This window comes from Spinacia oleracea, chromosome 4, assembly GCF_020520425.1.
Source record: "Spinacia oleracea cultivar Varoflay chromosome 4, BTI_SOV_V1, whole genome shotgun sequence".
In the NCBI taxonomy this organism is placed as follows: domain Eukaryota; kingdom Viridiplantae; phylum Streptophyta; class Magnoliopsida; order Caryophyllales; family Amaranthaceae; genus Spinacia; species Spinacia oleracea.
Genome location: NC_079490.1, coordinates 174,167,379 through 174,188,223, shown reverse-complemented (window position 1 = coordinate 174,188,223; position 20,845 = coordinate 174,167,379). Strand labels below are relative to the sequence as shown.

General features: G+C 37.1%; 2 protein-coding genes across 2 annotated transcripts; both read left to right on the top strand.

The window, feature by feature from the left end:
• LOC110786511 (uncharacterized) lies at positions 1 to 12,810 on the top strand. The gene is made up of 6 exons (XM_021991063.2): positions 1 to 165; positions 254 to 308; positions 475 to 525; positions 11,541 to 11,632; positions 11,734 to 11,811; positions 12,264 to 12,810. Exons 1-6 carry the CDS (start codon positions 110 to 112, stop codon positions 12,412 to 12,414), a joined length of 483 nt encoding a protein of 160 aa, XP_021846755.1. The 5' UTR covers positions 1 to 109; the 3' UTR covers positions 12,415 to 12,810.
• A 1,614-nt stretch (positions 12,811 to 14,424) lies between these two features.
• LOC110786485 (uncharacterized) lies at positions 14,425 to 16,920 on the top strand. The gene is made up of 3 exons (XM_021991042.2): positions 14,425 to 14,584; positions 14,778 to 15,243; positions 16,364 to 16,920. Exons 2-3 carry the CDS (start codon positions 14,805 to 14,807, stop codon positions 16,681 to 16,683), a joined length of 759 nt encoding a protein of 252 aa, XP_021846734.2. The 5' UTR covers positions 14,425 to 14,584; positions 14,778 to 14,804; the 3' UTR covers positions 16,684 to 16,920.
• Positions 16,921 to 20,845: the final 3,925 nt, after the last annotated feature.

Below are 20,845 nucleotides of genomic sequence, written 5' to 3'. Positions count from 1 at the left end.
AAAACAATTACCCTCCAAAACGCAAACGCCTGCTGTAGTCATCTTCCCCAGTTGTTCAGTTTCATCGTCTACTTCTCAGCTTCGCAGTTTCTCTCTCCAGTTATCAAAAATGACGAAATTAAGGAAGCTCAATCGGCCTACCGGCCACCGTATGTCAATGCTCAGGTCTTCTTCTCCTTTTATTTTCATTCAAATTAAATTAAAATTTGAAAAAATGTGGATAAATTCGAGCTCTTTTGTTTTTTTAGTGTAGAACAATGGTGTCTCAGTTGGTGAAACACGAGCGAATCGAGACTACCGTTGCAAAGGTTAGTTTTCTTTTCCCTCACTTTTCACATTTTATTTGCAAAAATAAATATGTTTTTTTTAGGGTTTATGATCCAGGGTTTAGCTGATTTTGAGTAATTAAATTTCAAACACGACCGTATTCTATATTAGTAATACGAATTTCAATTTTTTTTTCCTGTTTTGCAGGCGAAAGAAGTTCGAAGATTAGCCGATAATATGGTTCAATTGGGAAAAGATGTAAGTTTATGAAAAACAATTCCATTTATTTTTTGTTGGTCATTTTTGAATTCTCAAATATATTTCGTATTAATTAATGGTTTAGGTTGCATCTTAGTTGGTGGATTAGATTCTTTTAGTTTTTATTTTGTTACTTTGATGGTGGAGAGAGTCTAGTGATAATGAATATTTGACGGGGCTTACCATTTCGATGGACTGGTTCCGGTTTCAATTACAGAGAGCCGTTTAGATGAGAAAACAATTGTGGAAATCGAAAATCATTCTTTATGCTTTACTTTTTTTTTTTTGACATTTGCTAGTTTACTTTGTAAGTTTGTAGTGTGGAGGAGTAATAGTAGTTTTGATGTAGCCTTATTCTGTTTCTTATTCGTCGGATGTAAATGTTTGAACTATTGGCCTTGTTTACCATAAACATCTCTCTGGCTCTCTGCAGTGATGATAGATCAATAATCACCCAATTGGAATATTTCATATGGCGGGGTCGGGAATCTGGGGATGTCAGAGGCAATGGCGGATACGTAATAACATAGTAGGGGTTGTAAATTTTTCCACAAATATACATTGTAGTAGTGGGGTCAAATGACCACACATCTTGAACATTAGCTCCGCCACTGTGTTGAGGTGTATGCAACTATTGGGATACTTGTGGAGTACAAGTCTTGAAACATTAATTTCTTTGAAGAATATGGTGGACAATGGTTCTTTAAAAGAATTTGTCAACCACAGGGTTTGACTATATAAACTATTCTACTAATTCTAGATACTTATGGTTTGAGCCTTAAGGATGAAGATACAGTTTCTGTATATTGATGTTGGATGGACTTGATTGTTATCTGATTTTTGGTGTGGATAAAGAGTGTTTACTGTTTAAAGAGATGTTTCAAGGAGGATAAGATTAGTGTATGCTTAACTTAGTATAATAGTATGTATGTTGACAATTACCGTTGTCGTGATGGTTTTACTTCTCACTTTTATTAGGAGTGTTGGAAGTTTGTATTATGAGCTTGCTTCAGAAGTTCTTTGAGAATGGGAAAATTGATAAGAGTCTGATATCTACTGTCATTATTCGGGCCCCTAAGAACGGGTTTTCCGAGAAGGTGCAAATTTTGAGACCAATTCAAGTGCTTGTAAGATTTTATCAAAGTTCCTAGCTAATAGGTTACGTGCTATTTTTTTATCTCCATTTCATTAGGCTAGAGAGCTTCTATTCTGGGAAAGGCATATTGGATGCTACTTTTGTAGACATATTAGGCGGTTGATAAAGTGTGTCAGAGTGTTCAGATGGGTATTATCTTTAAAGCTTTATTCTCTGAAGGCTTATAATAGGGTGTGCTCGAGTTTCTTGGGTAAGTCACATGACTTATCGACTTAAGAGCTAGTGTCAACGGAAATGCAGATTAAGATCTGAACTACAAATCTAACCAACAATTGAACTTTATCAAAGTTAACACAACAGTAGGTCTCATTAATCCAAGGTTGAGTTTAGTTCTAACATAAGAATTTCATCTCCTATAATACTAAATTTGTGACAGACCAGTTTCTTAGAATTCCAGGTAATGCTTTTAAATAGAATTTCCTTGGAAATCGTTGCTTAAGAATCTGAAAAGCATGAAAAGTGAAAACCACTTTGCTTTGGTTATAATTTACTGTAAGCTTTAATATTCAAGGTAAAGTATGATCTCTAACCATATACTCACAATGCATAGAAATTTTAGAAATACCTTCTTTTCCTCTAAATTTATAAATTCCAAAGCAAAATCAAAATTTCTAACACCAAATCAAAAAGCATGGTCCAGAACAACTTAATACAGGAAAAATTAAGAATAAGTTTGCAGAATCATGCATTGCGAAATATCCAGAGGTAGTGGTTTCTACAAAAGTAGAATCCTCAAGAGCATGAACTATGTGTTGAAGAAAAGTGATCAAGGTTTTAAGAAGTAGTGGTAAGTCTCATGGTATGTGAAACTGAATTGCATAACAAACAAAATGAAAGTAAGGGAGAAATAACACTTTTTCTGCAGTAAAGCAATTGTATAATTCTTTACAGTCACAAACATGCACAGGGGAAACAAGCTAGTATAAATCGTATTACTATATCACTGTACCTTCTGGACACGCCCAATAAGTGCCACAAGTTAACTCTTTATTTTCCGAACACGTTCCAAGTTCAGTGTGCTGTTTTTAGAAGTTAGCTTATCCAAGGCTGGATAAGCTTCTTGGTCCAAAGTCCTCGACTAATTGGAGGGGAAAAAAAATGAAATTGAGGTAAAAGAATGTAGAGAAACTCAATGAAGACATGGTATCGACAAAGTTTTCACCCTTTAAAATAGGATAATTGGGAATACCTCATTGTCTAAGGAACTACAAACTGCATCAAGGCAAGCCTCCAGTCCTATTTACTCAAATCGACGGACCTTCACCCCATCTCTGTTCTTCAAATCTTCTTTTCCCTCAAAGTTATCTTTCTCATTATTCACCCCTTGGCTTAGAGGGAAACCACAAGGATCATCTGGCTTGCTGGCATCAGTGCTTGGGGGTTCCTTGAGGTCATGTAGATTTTTCCACTCAGAATTATCTGCCCCACGTCCAGCATCCTTCATAACCAAAAAATGAACATGAATAAGAATGTGTAAGAAAGTCAACTTGCATAGGGAAACAACCAAAAGTGTATTAGCATCTTATTTTTAACTTCAAAGAGACCAACCAAACTCTACTCACATGTGAACTGAGATATACAGACAATTAGTTATTAAGCAACCACAGTAAAATGATAGAGTTGACAATTCAGTGATGGAACAATATAAAAGCTAAAAGACGTAGAATTCAAGGAAGATATTTGAAAGAAGCTTCAAGGAGGTATTAGGCAATCTCTACTCAGGAATGACCTTTCTATGATTAAACAATTTCCACTCTATAGCTCTTGATTTTTTAGGCAAAGTGCTGTAACAATGAGTGATGGAATCAAGGACGGCAAGCCAGGGCTAGCAGCAGAGGTTTAGCTGATGTATTACTTTTTATGCACAATGCCCCAGGTTCAAACCTCAGATCATAAGCATTGGTTAGTTTTTTACCTTTATGGTTCAGATGGTTGTTTCCATGGGTTGCGGGCTATCTTCTGCTGAATTTTACAGGTCAGTTGTCTTGGTAAGTTTTCTTAATATGCACACTATCGTTCCCTTTCTTCCCCTTTCAGCTCCTTTTCTATTTGGTAAGAATTTCTTTTCAATATTTCTTCTATTGGAGGGTTTGGTTTAAGCAAAGAAAAATTAAGAAATTAAGAAAGGTACAGATAATGAAAAGAACAAAAACCTCCCATTTTTCCATTTTATTTGACTAGCTCACTAGACCAGGGAAGCATCCCATTCTAACTTTGCTCTTGAATCTCCACCCCTACGAGGCCACAACCACCTTCAATTTTTTCACAACTCAAACCACAAAGGATGATTGCTACTGAAGTAACAAATTTGAAATAAAATTCCCATGTCTGACCTTGACCAAACCCAATGGCTAGCATTCAACGTCAACATTCTGGATAGTAGCAAGAACAAATTAAACTAGGACAGTTGGGCTTGGTGGCACATAGCTAAATTTTGATATACTCCATATTCCTTGACTGCTACAATTACACCATTATCACTACCATGTCTCCAAATACCAGTGTTCTTTAATTGTATACCATGGCCTAAAATCGCACTTATCTATCAACACATATGGGTAAGGGAGTGACTATTCCCACTCCACCATAATTGACATTTTGGTACTTGATCAGCCAGGAGGGGAATAGGAATGGGATCAGACATACTCCATGTGTAAAGCGAGCATCAAGTTGCCTCCTCATTGCCATAACGGATACATCAAGCCACTCAAGAATTATTAACTCTCACTCTCACTCTAACCATCTAAACATGACTTAGACTCATCTTCGGTAGAGATATATTGATAGACATTATTGTATCCATTATACTCGTGTAAGACATTAATCATGAGTTTCTTAAGGTATTCAAGAATAAGGAACCATTTTCCCATTTAGTTTTACCAACTTGTATGTTTGGAATTTTGGATTCATGTTGATTATCACATCATTGTACTTCCTCTTGATAATCCTGTAAAGCACTGGGTTGGCTTCACAACACACACAGGCACACAGAGAGGAATAGAGGGAAGAGGCTATTTGATTGATTGGATTCAATAGTCAAAAGGTTACAAATCTCAGTAGCTTTAGGCTACAAATCTCAGGTGAGTAACTTGAGGTTACCAGTCTCCAATTCTACAAAATGATTCTCAATGCCTTTCTCTTTCCACTTCTCTCTTATTTATACAACTAAGAAACTAAGCAAGTACAAAACATTAATGCCCTTTCTGTTTGCTTTGCTTTTCTGCTTTTCTTGTCAGTTAGTGCCAACGCCCCTTCTTGCAGTGTTGTTGTTGTGGCTGTGCTGCTGCTTGCTTTTTCTGCTTGCTTTTTCTGTTGCGCCTGTAATACACCAACACAGGTGGGTCAGGGTTGTTGTTGTGGTCCATTACAACACCCCGCCCCCAAACAAACACCTTGTCCCCAAGGTGGAAGTCAGGGAAGCGATCATTGAGCCGTGCTGCAACTTCCCATGTAGCATCAAACGCTGGCAGACCCTTCCACTTGATCAGTACCATGGCGCCCTCCCCTTCCTGTTCACGCACACCAAGCAACTCTTCAGGTTCCACTGCCAGTTCTAACTCCGAGGTAAGTTGGATTGGCAAGGTGGCAGCAACAGTTTGTTCTCCTACAACCCTTTTGAGTTGTGACGCATGAAAGACAGGGTGAATCTTGCTAGTGTGGGGTAATTTGAGCTTGTAGGCTACACGACCAATCTTCTGTATAATCTCAAAGGGACCATAGAAACGGGCTGACAGTTTTTCATTAGGCCTCTTGGCTAATGAGCGTTGCCTATAAGGTTGTAATTTGAGAAATACCTTATCTCCTACTTCAAAATTTTCATCCCTTCTTTTCTTGTCTGCATTGTGCTTCATAATCTGTTGGGCCCGCAATAAGTTGAGTTTGAGTTCGTCCAGAACACCATCCCTTTCCCGGAGCATCTCGTCCAAGGTATCCACAGGAGTGTGCCTTGCTTCCAGTCGTAGCAAACGTGGGGGATCCCTACCATAGACCACCTTGAAAGGGGTCATGGCGGTGGACATGTGGGGGTGAAGTATTGTAGGAATACTCGGCCCACGAGAGCCATTTGGCCCACTCCTTTGGTCTCACCCGCAAAGCAACGCAAGTAGGTTTCCAGCCCCTTATTCACGTTTTCGGATTGACCGTCAGTTTGTGGATGGTACGACGTACTTCTCTTCAAATCGGTTCCATGGAGTTTAAACAACTCCTTCCAGAAGATGCTAAGAAACACCCTATCCCCGTCTGAGATGATGGAAGCAGGAAATCCATGCAACTTAACCACATCGCGAACAAAAGCCGCGGCCACAGTCAAGGCCGTAAAGGGGTGTTTAAGCCCAATAAAGTGAGCATATTTTGATAGCCTGTCCACCACCACTAAGATGGTATCCACTCCCCTTGAAGGAGGTAATCCCTCGATAAAATCCATCGTGAGGTCATCCCACACGGCCACTGGTACGGGCAGGGGCTGCAGCAACCCCGCCGGCTGCTGTTGGGAATGTTTATTCTGTTGACATACTCGGCATTCACGCACATACCTGGCTACACTCTTCCTCATGCCTTGCCAGAACCATTCCGAGGTAAGGCGGAGGTACGTCTTGACTTCTCCAGAGTGTCCCCCAACTGGTGAATCGTGATATTCACGGAGTAAAAGAGGGATGAAGGCGGACGTTCTGGCTAGCACGGTTCGTCCCTTATATAGGAGCTTTTCCCCCACCAATGAAAATCCAGCCAGCTGTTTACCCTCCCTAACCTCCTGCCGAATTTTTTCCAGACCCTCATCCTTCTTAATTTCTTCCTCTAGCTCACCCCAATTCACCCCTTGAGAAGTAAGAAGTGCCCCCAATTCTAGAGCCCCGAATTCAACCTCTCCTGCCCCCTTTCTTGAGAGCGCATCAGCTACCCGGTTAGAGGTTCCGGGCTTGTACTGGATATCAAAATCAAAACCAATCAGCTTACGTACCCACTTTTGATAATCGGAGCCAATCTCTCGCTGCTGAGTGATATGCCTCAGGCTCTGTTGGTCGGTGCGAATCACGAAGTGTCTGCCAAGGAGGTAGGGTTTCCACTTTTCCACCGCTAAGCAAATGGCCATGAGTTCCTTTTCGTATATGGATTTCCCTCTTGCCCGTGGGCCAAGAACTCGGTTGTAGAAGGCCACCGGACGCCCTTCTTGCATCATCACTGCTCCCAAACCATACCCCGACGCATCTGTTTCAATCACAAACTCCCTACCAAAATTCGGCATAGCCAACATAGGAGCGGTAGTCATAGCTTTCTTCAACATCTCAAACGCCTGTGTGGCCATTTCCGACCACCCAAAGTTATCCTTCCTCAATTGATCGGTGAGTGGTTGGGCAATTTGAGCATAGCCGGCAATGAACTTCCTGTAATACCCCGTGAGACCTAAAAAACCTCTCAACTCCCGCAAATTTTGCAGAGTACTCCACTCCTTCATAGCTCGTATCTTTTCTTGATCAACTGACACCCCAAATAGATTACATGCCCCAAATAGGCTACTTCCTCCCCAAACTCACACTTTTTGAAATTAGCAAACAACTGATTTTTCATCAACAATGCCAACACTAATTGTATATGTTTCACATGGTCAGTCTCACAAGAGCTATAAATTAATATATCATCAAAAAAAACAAGAACGAACTTTCTAAGATAAGGTCGGAATACCTCATTCATCAAAGATTGAAACGTAGCAGGAGCGTTGGTGAGGCTGAACGGCATTACCAAGAACTCATAATGCCCTTCATGAGTTCGAAAAGCAGTCTTGTGGGTGTCCTCTGGTTTCACCAGAATTTGATGGTATCCGGCTCGCAAGTCGAGCTTAGAGAATATCTTGGCCCCGTGTAATTCATCCAGTAGTTCATCAATCACCGGGATTGGGTATTTATCAGGGACCGTCTCCTTGTTGAGAGCCCGGTAATCCGCACAAAAGCGCCAAGACCCATCCTTCTTCTTAACTAATAAAACTGGACTCGAAAAAGGGCTTGTGGATGGTTTTATAATCCCGGCCTCTAGCATCTCTCGGATTAGTCTTTCAATCTCGTCCTTCTGTACTTGCGGATATCTGTAGGGTCCGACCCCAATTGGGTTGCTGCCTTCTTTCATGAGGATGGCGTGCTCGTGTCCACGGCTCGGTGGTAAGCCCGTGGGTAATTCAAAAATCCCTCTGAATTGTTCCAACGTTTCCCGCAAAAATACAGGTACTGTTGGGCCTTCCTTCACCTTTTCCTCAAGCTGATTAAACTCCAACAAAATGCCTCCACCTTCCTTCCTGATCACCTTTAACATAGCCTTCACGAAAATTTTCGATCGGGCTAGGGAGGGATCTCCCCTGATTGTTACCGTCGAGCCTTCCACTTGATAGGTCATGACTTGCGTTTTCCAGTTCGTGATCACCGGCCCCAACTTCTCCAACCACTGAATACCCAATATCACATCCGAGTTGCCCAAATCGAAAGGCAAGAAGTCCTCCTCTATTTCAATACCTGGGTTCAATGTCAGTCGTACCTGCTTGCAAATGCCAGTTCCCTTTACTGCCTCGCCATTACCCAATGAAACGCCAAACCCGGCAGACTCCGTCACCGGCACTCCCAATTTTTCCACCGCTCGGACTGAGATAAAGTTATGAGTAGCTCCGGGATCCACCATCACCACCACCTCGCCGTCTCCGATGCGCCCGACCAATTTAAGTGTCTTCGGGTTGGTAAGGCATACAATTGAATTAATTGAGAGTGTTGTCGGTATCTCCTCCTTTCCCTGCTCCTCCAGCGAATAAAACTCACCACCGACTTCCTCTCCGGTTAGCTCCTCTCCACCGTCTTCCTCATCCACCAACAAAACATTCATCTCCCTCTTCTTACACTGGTGGCCGATGCTCTACCTTTCATCACACCTAAAACATAAGACTTTAGACCGCTTCTCCTGGAGTTCCCGTTCAGTTAGCCGGCGCGTTTCTCCGGTGATCCGAGAAGCTGTACTTTTGGCAGGGGCTTGGGTAAAAGACGTGGAGTTGTGGGAAGATGTGGTGGGTTTTTGGGTGGAGGGCTTATTGAATGGGTTAAAGTGGCTTGGGTACAAGCTTTGTGTTTGGGCTATTGGGGTTGTGGGTTGTGGTTTGTATGAGAGTGGGCTTTTACTAAAATATGAGAAGGGTCCATTCTTGCTTCCTCCATACCCGTTTTTTTGTGTCCGATTCCTCTCCTCGACCCGAAGAGCCAGATCCATAATATCATCTAGGGTGTACGGGTTCAACACTCGAATTTCCGCCTTAATATCTTCCTTCAATCCATTAACAAACTGCGCCTTCATGATGCTTTCTGGAACATCCTCCAATGGTGATGCTAGGTTGATGTACCGGCAGGTGTAGTCTTCTACCGTGGTGGTTTGCACGGTGGCCAACCACTGCTCGTGCAAGGTGCCGGCGTTGGTGGGCCGGTATTTCATCAATACCCGTCCTTTCAGTTCTACCCACGTCCGTATCGGCCGCCGGCGAGTTTCGAAGGTGTACCACCTCAATGCATCCCCTTCCATGGACACCACCGCCGCATCCATCTTTTCCTTTTCCGACAGCCCATAAAATTAAAAGTATTTTTCTCCCCGTAAAATCCACCCGTCCGGGTCCTTCCCTTCGAACGTAGGCATTTCCAACTTCCGGTACTTCCAGTTGGTTCCTCTTCCTCTGTCGTTCTCCTGGTAGTTGGGTTGCCTAAAGCTGGAGAACTCACCGTCGTTTTCAGCATTATGTCTCGGAGAGTTAACAGGGGAATTCTTCCTCTGCATAAATTCCTTTAATTCCTCTTGGAACCTCTGCTGATTGTTTTTCAGCAACTCCATCTGAACCCCTTGCTCCTCTCGAAACCGATCTATCTTTTCTTCCAGAAGAGTGGTGGCCTGGTGAATTTTCTGAGTGTCCTCTGTACTCTTGGTGGCGAATTTCTCGGCCAAGGTCTTTTGGAATGCGGACATTCCCTCTGCCAAGAGCTGCTGCACCGTTTCTTCGAGGGCACTCATCTGCTGTCGGACTTCCGCGAGCCCTCCTTCTACAGTTTCAAACCGTTGTGACGTTGACTGCACCATGTTTCTTCTTCCCTGGGATTGTGGCTGCTCTGATACCAACTGTAAAGCACTGGGTTGGCTTCACAACACACACAGGCACACAGAGAGGAATAGAGGGAAGAGGCTATTTGATTGATTGGATTCAATAGTCAAAAGGTTACAAATCTCAGTAGCTTTAGGCTACAAATCTCAGGTGAGTAACTTGAGGTTACCAATCTCCAATTCTACAAAATGATTCTCAATGCCTTTCTCTTTCCACTTCTCTCTTATTTATACAACTAAGAAACTAAGCAAGTACAAAACATTAATGCCCTTTCTGTTTGCTTTGCTTTTCTGCTTTTCTTGTCAGTTAGTGCCAACGCCCCTTCCTGCAGTGTTGTTGTTGTGGCTGTGCTGCTGCTTGCTTTTTCTGTTGCGCCTGTAATACACCAACACAGGTGGGTCAGGGTTGTTGTTGTGGTCCATTACAAATCCCTAATGGGTCTCTTTCTGGTAAGGTGTAGAGCAAGACATGAGCTTGTCTCGTAGGGGTACCGAAATTGAATGCTCTGGAAAGTTTGTTAAGGCGATAACTTTCATCAGCCGCTTTGGAAACATTAGATTTTTTTTTCCTGAAGAGTGCTATATAGCATAGAAAATGTTTTCTTAGAAGAGCACTACTCAGGCTCTCTCTTTCCCTGAAGAAGGAGAATGATGTTAAAGCCCATATAGATCTTGAATTGCTACATTGTTGCATCGTAATAGAGTTGTTAGTGTGGTTGTCAACCTTGCCATAATATTTTGCAAAGCTGCTTTATTTTAAGTCTTTGGGATAGAAAATGTGAGCTCAATTGGAACCTAAACCTGATATTGGAGGTTACGTGCAACGTTGCCCTACAGCTTGAGGATAATTCACTTTTATCTACCTTAGTATTTCAGTAACCTCAAGTTTGTCACGCAAATTGGAATTCAAATTCTCTGGTTTCTCTTGCTATTCTTTAAAGAGGTTGTGAAAGTTTTGTTGGGGTGAAAATTCCTTGCCTTTTTTGGTCTAACATATTCTGTGGCATTTAGTTATGTGCAGTATTTAAATTAATTGATTAATTAAAAGTCAGATGTATTCCTGGTTCCTGGTTCCTGGTTCCTTTTCTATTCTGTTTCCGTGCTACATAGTTTAAATATTACAAAGAAAATCTACCTAGCTGCTTCTTACCTGCTTCCCATTCGCCTGCACCGTCATCAGTTAGCCAAAAAGGTGGTCAACAAGAAGACAGGAAGGGTAGGAGTAGGTTACTACAGCAGATAAATGTGAACAGGCTGCAGGGGGGTTGGACGGAGGCTCCAGATGTGATAAATCTAGCTTTTAATCATGGGGAAATAGATTTTCATGTTCCTTTATCTCTGGATTTCCATTGCACTTACAAAGTTACAAGAACCTCCATAGACCTTCATGTCCAGGCTATTTATGGAGGAAGGGTGACATCAAGTGTTTCTTGTTGCTTCAGGCTTAAGTTGTATGGTCTTACGCCATGGTGCTTGCAAGGCCACACAAGATGTTTACTGGAGTTCATCCTCTAGTGAAAAAGCTATAATTAGATGCTTAGCTTTAGTTATTTTAGAGTTAGCTTCAATAAATTGTCTGAAACTCTTAATCTTCAAAGTTCAAACCATTGTGCTATGAATTGCTAATAGGACAGAGGAACATAACCATAACTTTTTTAGAATCTAGATATGGAAAAGTGTTACATCTTGTTTAGATGCATATATTTTAACGCTTGATGACTTCAAATTGATCTTGATAATGCAATTTCAGGGCTCTCTTTGTGCTGCAAGATGTGCTGCTGCTTTTGTCAGGGGCGATGATGTTATTCACAAGTTATTTACGGAGTTGGCATATCGATACAAGTAAATCTCAAAACCTGGCCTGCTGACCTTTGGGTTAGTGGTCAGAACTTAAAAAGACTTAACTTAATATATTGCTGGGTGATATTTGAATTGTCTTGCAGAAACCGAGCTGGTGGTTACACAAGGCTGCTCAGGACACGTATTCGAGTTGGTGATGCTGCCCCAATGGCTTATATCGAGTAAGATTTATATCCTTTTCTTTCTTTTAATTTTTTTTTTAAACTGTTGTTAATCAAGTTGGTCGCAGTAATGGATAATTTTTGTTTTACATTTGGTTCTAAACTTTTGTGTTTTAAATTTCGCTTGAATATCAGAATTTTGGCTGTAAATAAAACTTAAGGCAGCACTATAGCTTCTTTCTTGAGTGACTCTGGATTGTGGAATATAGCTTCTTTCTCCCCTTATGGTAGAATAAGAGGGATAAGTCAGATAGCAGATCAGGGATTGTGTCTAGTTATAATTCAATTTTTTTATAATTCATATCTCTCCAATCTTTCCCATGTGATTCGTTGCCTGATTTCATCTGTTGTATAGATCTACTCCCCTGTATGATATGGTACTTGATCCCGTTTAATCCGTCTCTCTGTATGTGTCTAATCTGACATTAATTTTCTTATGTTATTTTGGATAGGTTTATTGACAGAGAAAATGAGCTTAGGCAATCAAAACCTCCAAATCCGCAACCACCACAGAGAGCGCCCTTGGATCCCTGGACAAAGTCGAAGCTTTGCAGACAATATGCCCCTCCTAAAGAGGAAAAGATATCTGATTCTGATATTTAGTATAATCTGCGATTTGGTGATGGCGCAATATATGAGTTTTGGCGATTTCATCTGCTCAACATTATATGTTAATTCCAGAAATTTTGTAGCAAATGAGTGATCAGTTGATCTGTGCTAGTGGGATTGTGCTTAGTTGGGGGGGATTTCTCCAAACATTACGCTTAATTTATCTTGTTTTAATTTTAGGTTAGGAGATGGTGCTGAATCTGCTGATTGTGACTTCAGTTGGGTGAATTCCGTTGAGAGAAAACCACTCTCAACTTTCTTCTTGTAGTAGTACCATTAAAAAAAGCAAAATTAGTTGCAAATTACTTCTTGTATGACTTAAAATAAAACTTGTAAATTCCTCAGTCGCCTTTTGAGTTTATAAAAAGATATAGCCGGTGTATTTAATTACTGAACTTAGTATCACCTTGTAGTTTAGTAGTCCCTGTGACCCTATCTACCATACCGCGGTGTACGTACACAGTTGGCGCTAATTAGTCTCACATCAAAATGTCAACTTATCCTTCAAAACAAATCCTGTACATTTTTTTTGTGTGTGGGTAGGAAAAAAAGTTTGACAAAATACATAAGCTTATTTTTTTGAATTAAATGTAGTTACTCCGTGATAAAGAAATGAAATGGAACATATAAACTACATTCTAATCTCAATTTAACCGGCCTAGTTTCAAGAAACCTGGTGAATAAACTACAATAATAAATGAGTTTCCCGTATAACTTCCTCAATGTGTGTAGTTTGCATTGCATTTTTCATGAAAGAAAAAGCTTGGTATAAGCAACACACTGGTTTCAACCAAATAAGCTTTTTCTCGCTTTATTCCGGAAAAAAGAAGTTAATATAAGGCTAGGTTAACAAAGGTGGTTCAAGCCTAGAAGGGCCGCTCAAGTTCAACATATTTAAAAGTAAATTGAGTCTCTTTTATAAATAAGTTCTTACATTGTTAGATAAGTGAAAACTAGGTAAATAATACGCATCAGATTATGATAATTTTTAAGGGGTTCATGTCAAGTAGTCAATATTAAATTAAGATTTTCAAATTTGAATGTTCGTTTATGTTTGATGGGCTTTCATCTCAATAATAAGCTTTTTAAATTTAGATTAGTAATTTCTTACCTCCTTCCATGGCTAAGATTGGTAATGCATGCACGTAAACGTAACATTAAAATAGTAGTCAATCATGTTGACACACTCACCTAAATTAAGCCTAGCTACCAAGTACTCCACAATCTTGCTCTAACAATTCACATATACTTCCATGAAAATAACATATTACTCCCTCTCTCCCTTAATACTTACACCGTTTTGACTTTTTGCACTATTCACATAATACACTTTGACCCTATTTTATTTCTGGTATATGAAAACAAATGTTAGTATATAATATATTGTTGGCTTCATCTTAATATATATTTTCAAAATATTAATATTTTTATAAGTTTTTATAATATGTAGTTAAAGATATTGGTGGTCAAAGTTGTACATTGGCAGTGTGTCCTGTCAAAATGGTGCGAGTACTAAGGAACAGAGGGAGTATTGTTTATGCGGTCCGCTCGTCGATAAATAAATGCAAAATTATACTTTTTTTTGGGTTAAAAATAAAGAAATACCGACTATACGTAGTATACGTACTAGTCTACTACGTAAAAGCAATGATGTTTCTTGTGAAAAATTCAACTTAACATGATTTAAAAATAAAAACTTGAAAGTGTCAATTTAATGAAGTTTTTATTTTCTTTTCTTTCGAAGGCTCAATTTACTGAAGTTAGACCGTAGAATTTGTAGTGTAAATTGATATACATATGCTTATATTATAATTAATCTAATTATTCTAGGTTTTAAATTCGTCATAACAACGACATTATCAGACGACAGAGATATTATACATTTATACGTATGTGTAGGAGTTGAGTTGGAAATTTCTGCGAAAATTAGAAGAAAACCCAGATGAATTAATTAACTATATATACCCCTCATTGCCCTCAAGGCTTCAACATATGTATCATCAACAAGATTATTACAATTCCATTTTTTTTGGTATTTCTATTTCTTTCTTCTCTTTTCCATTAATCTTTTTCAAGTTTTGTCTTAATTGGCTTGATAAGTTTCTCACTTTTCCCTCCCTATAGAATTCTGATCACCAATTTACGTACGGACAGAAATATAAAGGTATGTTTTACTACGTACGTAGTAGTAACTTAATAACGTCGTATGTTTTTATCGTGGTACTATTTATATAATGCTGCCCATTTTATTTAATTTTTGATGAGATTTAATTTAAGGTCTTAGGTTAAGATAAGTAGCTAGGTAAATTTATCACGTTGTTAATTAATATGTGAGTAAATCGTGTGTTGGTCGCCAGGTACGTATATTTTCACATCAAACCATTATGACAAGTGATAAAATGAGTCATCCAAGCCACCCGGAGCACCCCCTTCAGAAGGTCAATTATCAAAATGAATACACATGTGACGGCTGCAAGATGAAGGGCACAAGAGAAAGATATAGATGTGAAAAATGTGACTTTGATTTACACATCGATTGTGTTACATGCCCTAATATAACTGTTCAAGGGCAAAACTGTCAATTTCTAGAAAAGCCCCGTCTAGGAATTCACTGCAAGAAGGTTGATTGCACAGAGTGCAGGAGCTGTGACGCGTGTGGAATGACGATTAAGGGCTTCGTCTACCATTGTCGAACAACAGACTGGGATTTTCACCCTAGATGTGCTAAGTTGGAGGATCAAATTACAATTGACGATGTCATGTTTAGGCTTGAGAAACAACAACCATCTTCTTGTGCATGGTGCAATAAGAAGCGCCTCAAAGGTAAAACGCCCTTACTTGTTTTATTGGAGGAGTTGATACTTTGATGATATCCACCTAAAATTGCACTAATTTTTAGATTAAGTGTTTCATTGTTACATAATACGTTCTCCGTATATTATGAGTTGCCGTACATGCTTTTTAACATATAATGCATGAAATATTTTTATGGTTTACATATGAGTTTCATACATGCTTTTTAAAGTAATATAAAATGCATTATGTGTATTTAAATCTACTGATCTATCGAAACATACCTAATCGATCAAACTAATAAAAAGTGTTTTTTTGAAGTTAAAGAAAATCATTGTTAATATCCATTTAGAGTAATTGACTAATTGGCTATCAAAGAGTATAATTTAGGCACCCTCTACAAATTAAGTTAACAAATCCAAGTTTAGTTATATATTCTAACGTTTTTTTTACTTTTGTACTACTCATATAGAGTTTAATGTCTACCAATGATGTCTTGGCCTAGTGGTTAAGATTGAGGGCCTGTGTACGATAGGTCTCAGGTTCGAATCTCCCCGGCCCCATTTGTAATTTATATTGCCCTTGTAGCTCATTCGCACCAAAAAAAATATATAATCTCCCCGCCCCCATTTGTAATTTATATTGCCCTTGTAGCTCATTCGCACCAAAAAAAATATATATAGAGTTTAATGTCTTAATAAATTGACTTCCGAATTTTTATTTTATTCTACTTAATATATAAAAACAAATTTGATTAATAAACCAATAAATAAGTGCGTAGTTTATTTTATGTATACTTCTTTCGTTTTTTTACTTGCATTATTTTTGGACACTAAATACATACTTCCTCCGTTTCAGAAAGTTCTTTACGCTTTGGAAAATGTGTCCAAAGTATAAAAACTTTGACCGTGAATTCTCACCATTATATACATCAAAATGTTATATGTAAGATCTTGTTAGATTGGTGTCGGGATGCATTTTCAGAATATCAAATTTTTATAATTTTTTCACATACGAAATTAGATATATTAGTAGTTAAATATTGCATTGGAGTCCGTGCAAATAGTAACTGTAAAGATCTTTATGAAACGGAGGTAGTACGTAATAGTAGATTAATTGACTAATTATTAATTTTACTAAACGCATGCAGGTGGCTATAAGAAAATTCCAGGATGGTCATATGTATCGAATAAAAATGATGGTTATAATTTTCACGTCTACTGTGTGATGGAAATGGCCATGCAAAACTTGTCTTCGGCATTGCAAGCAATGAATCAACCTGAAGTTAAAACCAAGTCCAAGAAATTGTCACACGGTTTGAGTTCTACAAGCAATAAGTGGGTGAATGTACTCAAGGCTTTTCTTGGAGCTGTTTTCTCCATTCTTCTTGGAGATCCAACAACACTTATCGGTTCAACCATGGCTCATCTTGTCATTCAAGGTCTTTTACAGGCTGGATCCATTTGGTAACTGATGATAAATGATACTTCATCTGTTCCACAATAGATGCATCATATCGTTTCTCATTTGCACACTATTCATCAATCAACTTTGACAATCATTATTTCACTGTTGTGTAAGAAAAAACATAGTCAAGTGAGATCTTGTTAATTTCGTATTAATGCAAGGATTCCAAATATCAACTTTTTATAATTTTTACTTATACATATTTAGTGATATTAATGTTTAAATAAGCGTGTTGGCATACGTGCAAATGAGAAACGATGCATCTATTGTGGAACGGAGGAAGTAGTAATGATCATGGATTAATTTGTATTATTGCACAAGGAAAGTTTTATGTCAGTGTCCATGCATGGTAAAGCACGTACTCAATTCCACAAGTCCACCTCTTATGTGGTATATATATATTGCCATGTATATTGGGATTAGACTTTTCTTACACCGATACATTTAATTTTATTATCAATACCAATGTTTATCATCGCCTACCCTAGCTACTATATATGTATACATTGAGTGATGTTCATCAAGACCCTTGATGATCCTATCTATGTTTAAGTCTAGTTACGTTGTCTAGGAAGACAATTAACTTGGTTTTTACTCTTACTCATAAAAGGGGCCAATATTGGTTTCCAACTTATATTTAGTTTTTTCTATTTTCATTTCTGTCATGAACTTATTTTTATATATGCTTTATAAATACTTAATTAATGTATTTATTATTTGGGTCTTTAAATGGGTTTTGTTTTGGACACTACAAAAATTTGTATCTTTTATGACAACCTAATAAAGACGGGTAAAAATCCCGTCGCAAAATGGCTTTTGCGACGGGGATAACAACCCAACAAAGACGGGAACAACCGTCACAAATATCTTTTATGACGGGTTCGCGATGGAAAATCCCGTCGTTAATCAACAATTATTGGCCTTTTACGACGGGATTTCCCGTCGTTAATAGACACAATTTCTTGTAGTGGGATACGGATTAGATTAATGAATATATTGTAATTGATGGATATTTCTTATTGGTACTCCGTTTATAATTAGTTTGTTATATACTTGATGAAATTAAAATGGATGCACATACTAGTATGTATATAACGTAAAATTAAAAAGAAATAATTGCTACGTACATTTTAATTATTTTAATAGAAATAAAAATAAAAACTATTATTAGCAATATCAACCAAATGTCCTTGAAACAACAAACACTTATACAACAACAACAACAACAACAACAACAAAATAATAACAAAAATTAAAAAATAAAAATTGCAACAATAATTATTGATCAAATCGTATATTTCGAGCGATGCCGGAATTCTTGCATAAGCCAAAACCATCATCAAGTTCGTACATGGGATCCAGTTGCTGATAAGCACTATCGAAAGGAGTAGGGTTATTGGAAGAAGATTGGGGATTATTTGCTGATTAAGAAAAAGAAAAACCATGATTAGGGTTTCTTAGATTTGAAGAAGAGAATGAAAGACGATGCATGATTATAATCAAGGATAATTAATAGTCGTCGTTCGATTTCTTATCATCCTCCATCGATCAAACTAACACACACACACAAAAATACAAGGATAATTAGGGTTAATTTGAAACTGGTTAATTATATGAACTCAATAGTTTGTATATTCACAATCAGATGAAATGAAATGACGGTTGAAAAAACTGCGTATGACATTGCACCGTTCTAAAAATTAAAAAAAAAAAAAAAAAAAAAACAGAAAATAAATAAATTGTGGAGTCTATTTTCCATTATTCTAAGAAATGATTTTTGGTACTGTAATTTCAATTCTTACGGAATACATCTTTACATTAAAAATACAACCTTTTTTGCATTGGTTAATCTAAAATGACTTCGAAGTATCTTTTAAAAATTGCTAAAAATATTTACGAATTGTTGAATGAAGTTACCCTAGATAGATTGTACCGAGTAATAAACGTACCATGAATTTGATAGTATCACAACCCCTAATTCGACGAGGGATACAGCAAAGAATGTATTTCTATATAAAGCTGTATGACAAATGACCTTTTTAACCCAATTCCTATTTATAGATGTTTAAGAGTGTAAGTGAAAAAACATGTCTCTTCCCAAAAGACACCATTATCTTTAATCAAATATTTTAAAATAATAAAATATACGGAGTATCCTTCGTTTAAGATACATGAATTAATTAATTAATTATTAATTATATGAAATTCTTATACTATATAATCTCACTCTACAGCCTCACTACACCACAAATTAGTGTGTACTAGATTGAAGTGGCCCTGTACGTACCTAAAAACATAATTGCACATAAAATTAAAACAAGCTAATCAAAATTTTCATTACGTACTAATATATATACATCACAAATTCTTATTTACAATGGGTGTACAATAAATATTGTACATCGGAGTAAAAGTTAACTCAAAATGCTTAAAAGTTAAGCATATATATGTAAAAGTTATCTATTTTTCAGTGATAAATTATTTCATTTTAGTAAAACTTATTTCTTCAAAATAACTAATAATGTATAAAATTAATCATTTAACCCTTTAAAATACTTATCTATCAATTTTTTTTACTAATATAAAAGTTAATCAAAACTAGGTTAAAGTTACAAAAAAAGGGGTTAAAGTTATCTTGGTGTACAATAAATTTATTGTACACCTTGTGCGCACAATACCTTTTGTATATACATTACGTAACTGTTAAGATGTGACCCATAAAACATCACGTGTAAGAGTCCAACATTGACAAAAGAGGAGAGAGCTAATCACTTAATAAGGCCAAGGGGCTACTCCCCCTTATTGCTATATGATTTTAAGTTGGAACTTCTTACGGTCTTGTTAAGTGGACTCTCTCTCTAATGGGTGTGATCCAGACCCGTATTTAACAATAACCGATCAAATTACAATGAATGAAGCACCAAACTATAATCCTAAAGCCCAAACAACCCTCGTCTCGAACTAGATAAATCAAATACAAAAGAAAAAAAAAATCAAAGATAATTATTGAAATGAACTAGGTGTGTAGTAATTAACATCGATCAATCATGATTCATGTCTCTAATATCTTACATGCAATTAATTAAAATCCGAAACCGTAGTATGAGAAAACTTATGGGATACACGCAGATGGCTATAAGAAAATTCCAAGGTGGTAATATGTATCGAACAAAAAGGATGGCTATAATTTCCACGTATGGAAATGGCCATAAACTTGTCTTCAGGCCTTAATCTTTGGTAAATAAAAGGGGCCAATATTGGTTTCCATCTTGTAATTATTTTTTTTTCCTATTTTCATGTCTTTCATTTCTCTCATGAACTTATTTTTATTTATGCTTTATAAATATTTACAAGTGTGTTTATTTGGGTGCTTAAATGAGTTTCTTTTTGGATACGGATTAGATTGATGAATACTTCGTATATTGTAATTGATGGGTTATTTCTTATCAGTACTCTGTTTTGTTAACATAATGAAATTAAAATGGATCCACATACTCGTACATACATAAAATTAAAAAGAACTAATCATTTACATTTTAATTATTCAATTGCTAAGCTATTCGAAATTGAATGACATAATTAAAATACTTGATATGTCAATGCCATATTGAATTAACTTTACTTTTGTATTTAGACTTTTAATATGTCGCTTATAATTAAGAATAAAATTGATTGATTTTTTTTTTTGTCTTTTTAAATTATTTAAATTATAATTAATGTTAATATAGTTTGTGAAGATATTAATGGTGTTTTAGACTATTCCATAGGGAACACTAAAATTCATTATAAAAATTCTTCTTTCGAAAATCATTGCATGTGTATATGTCCTATATATTTTGATTAATCATATGTTCGTCTTTTACGAATGCTATTTGTCTAAAAATTCAAATCGATAATAATATTAAAACATAAAATGGAAAAGTAGGTAACTAAAAAACTTATTTTTATTAATCACACAAATTAACATGAAACAACCAAACAAACCCTAGAGCCCGAATTTAAGATAGAGCCCCTGAAACATACACTAATAAACAACACACGACACACCCTATATACATAAGTTCTACAACAATTTAATTAATTACAAACTAAAACACACAATCATATCATAATAAACACACACTAATTAGTCTAATCTATTATACTAATTACACGAACCGCGGCA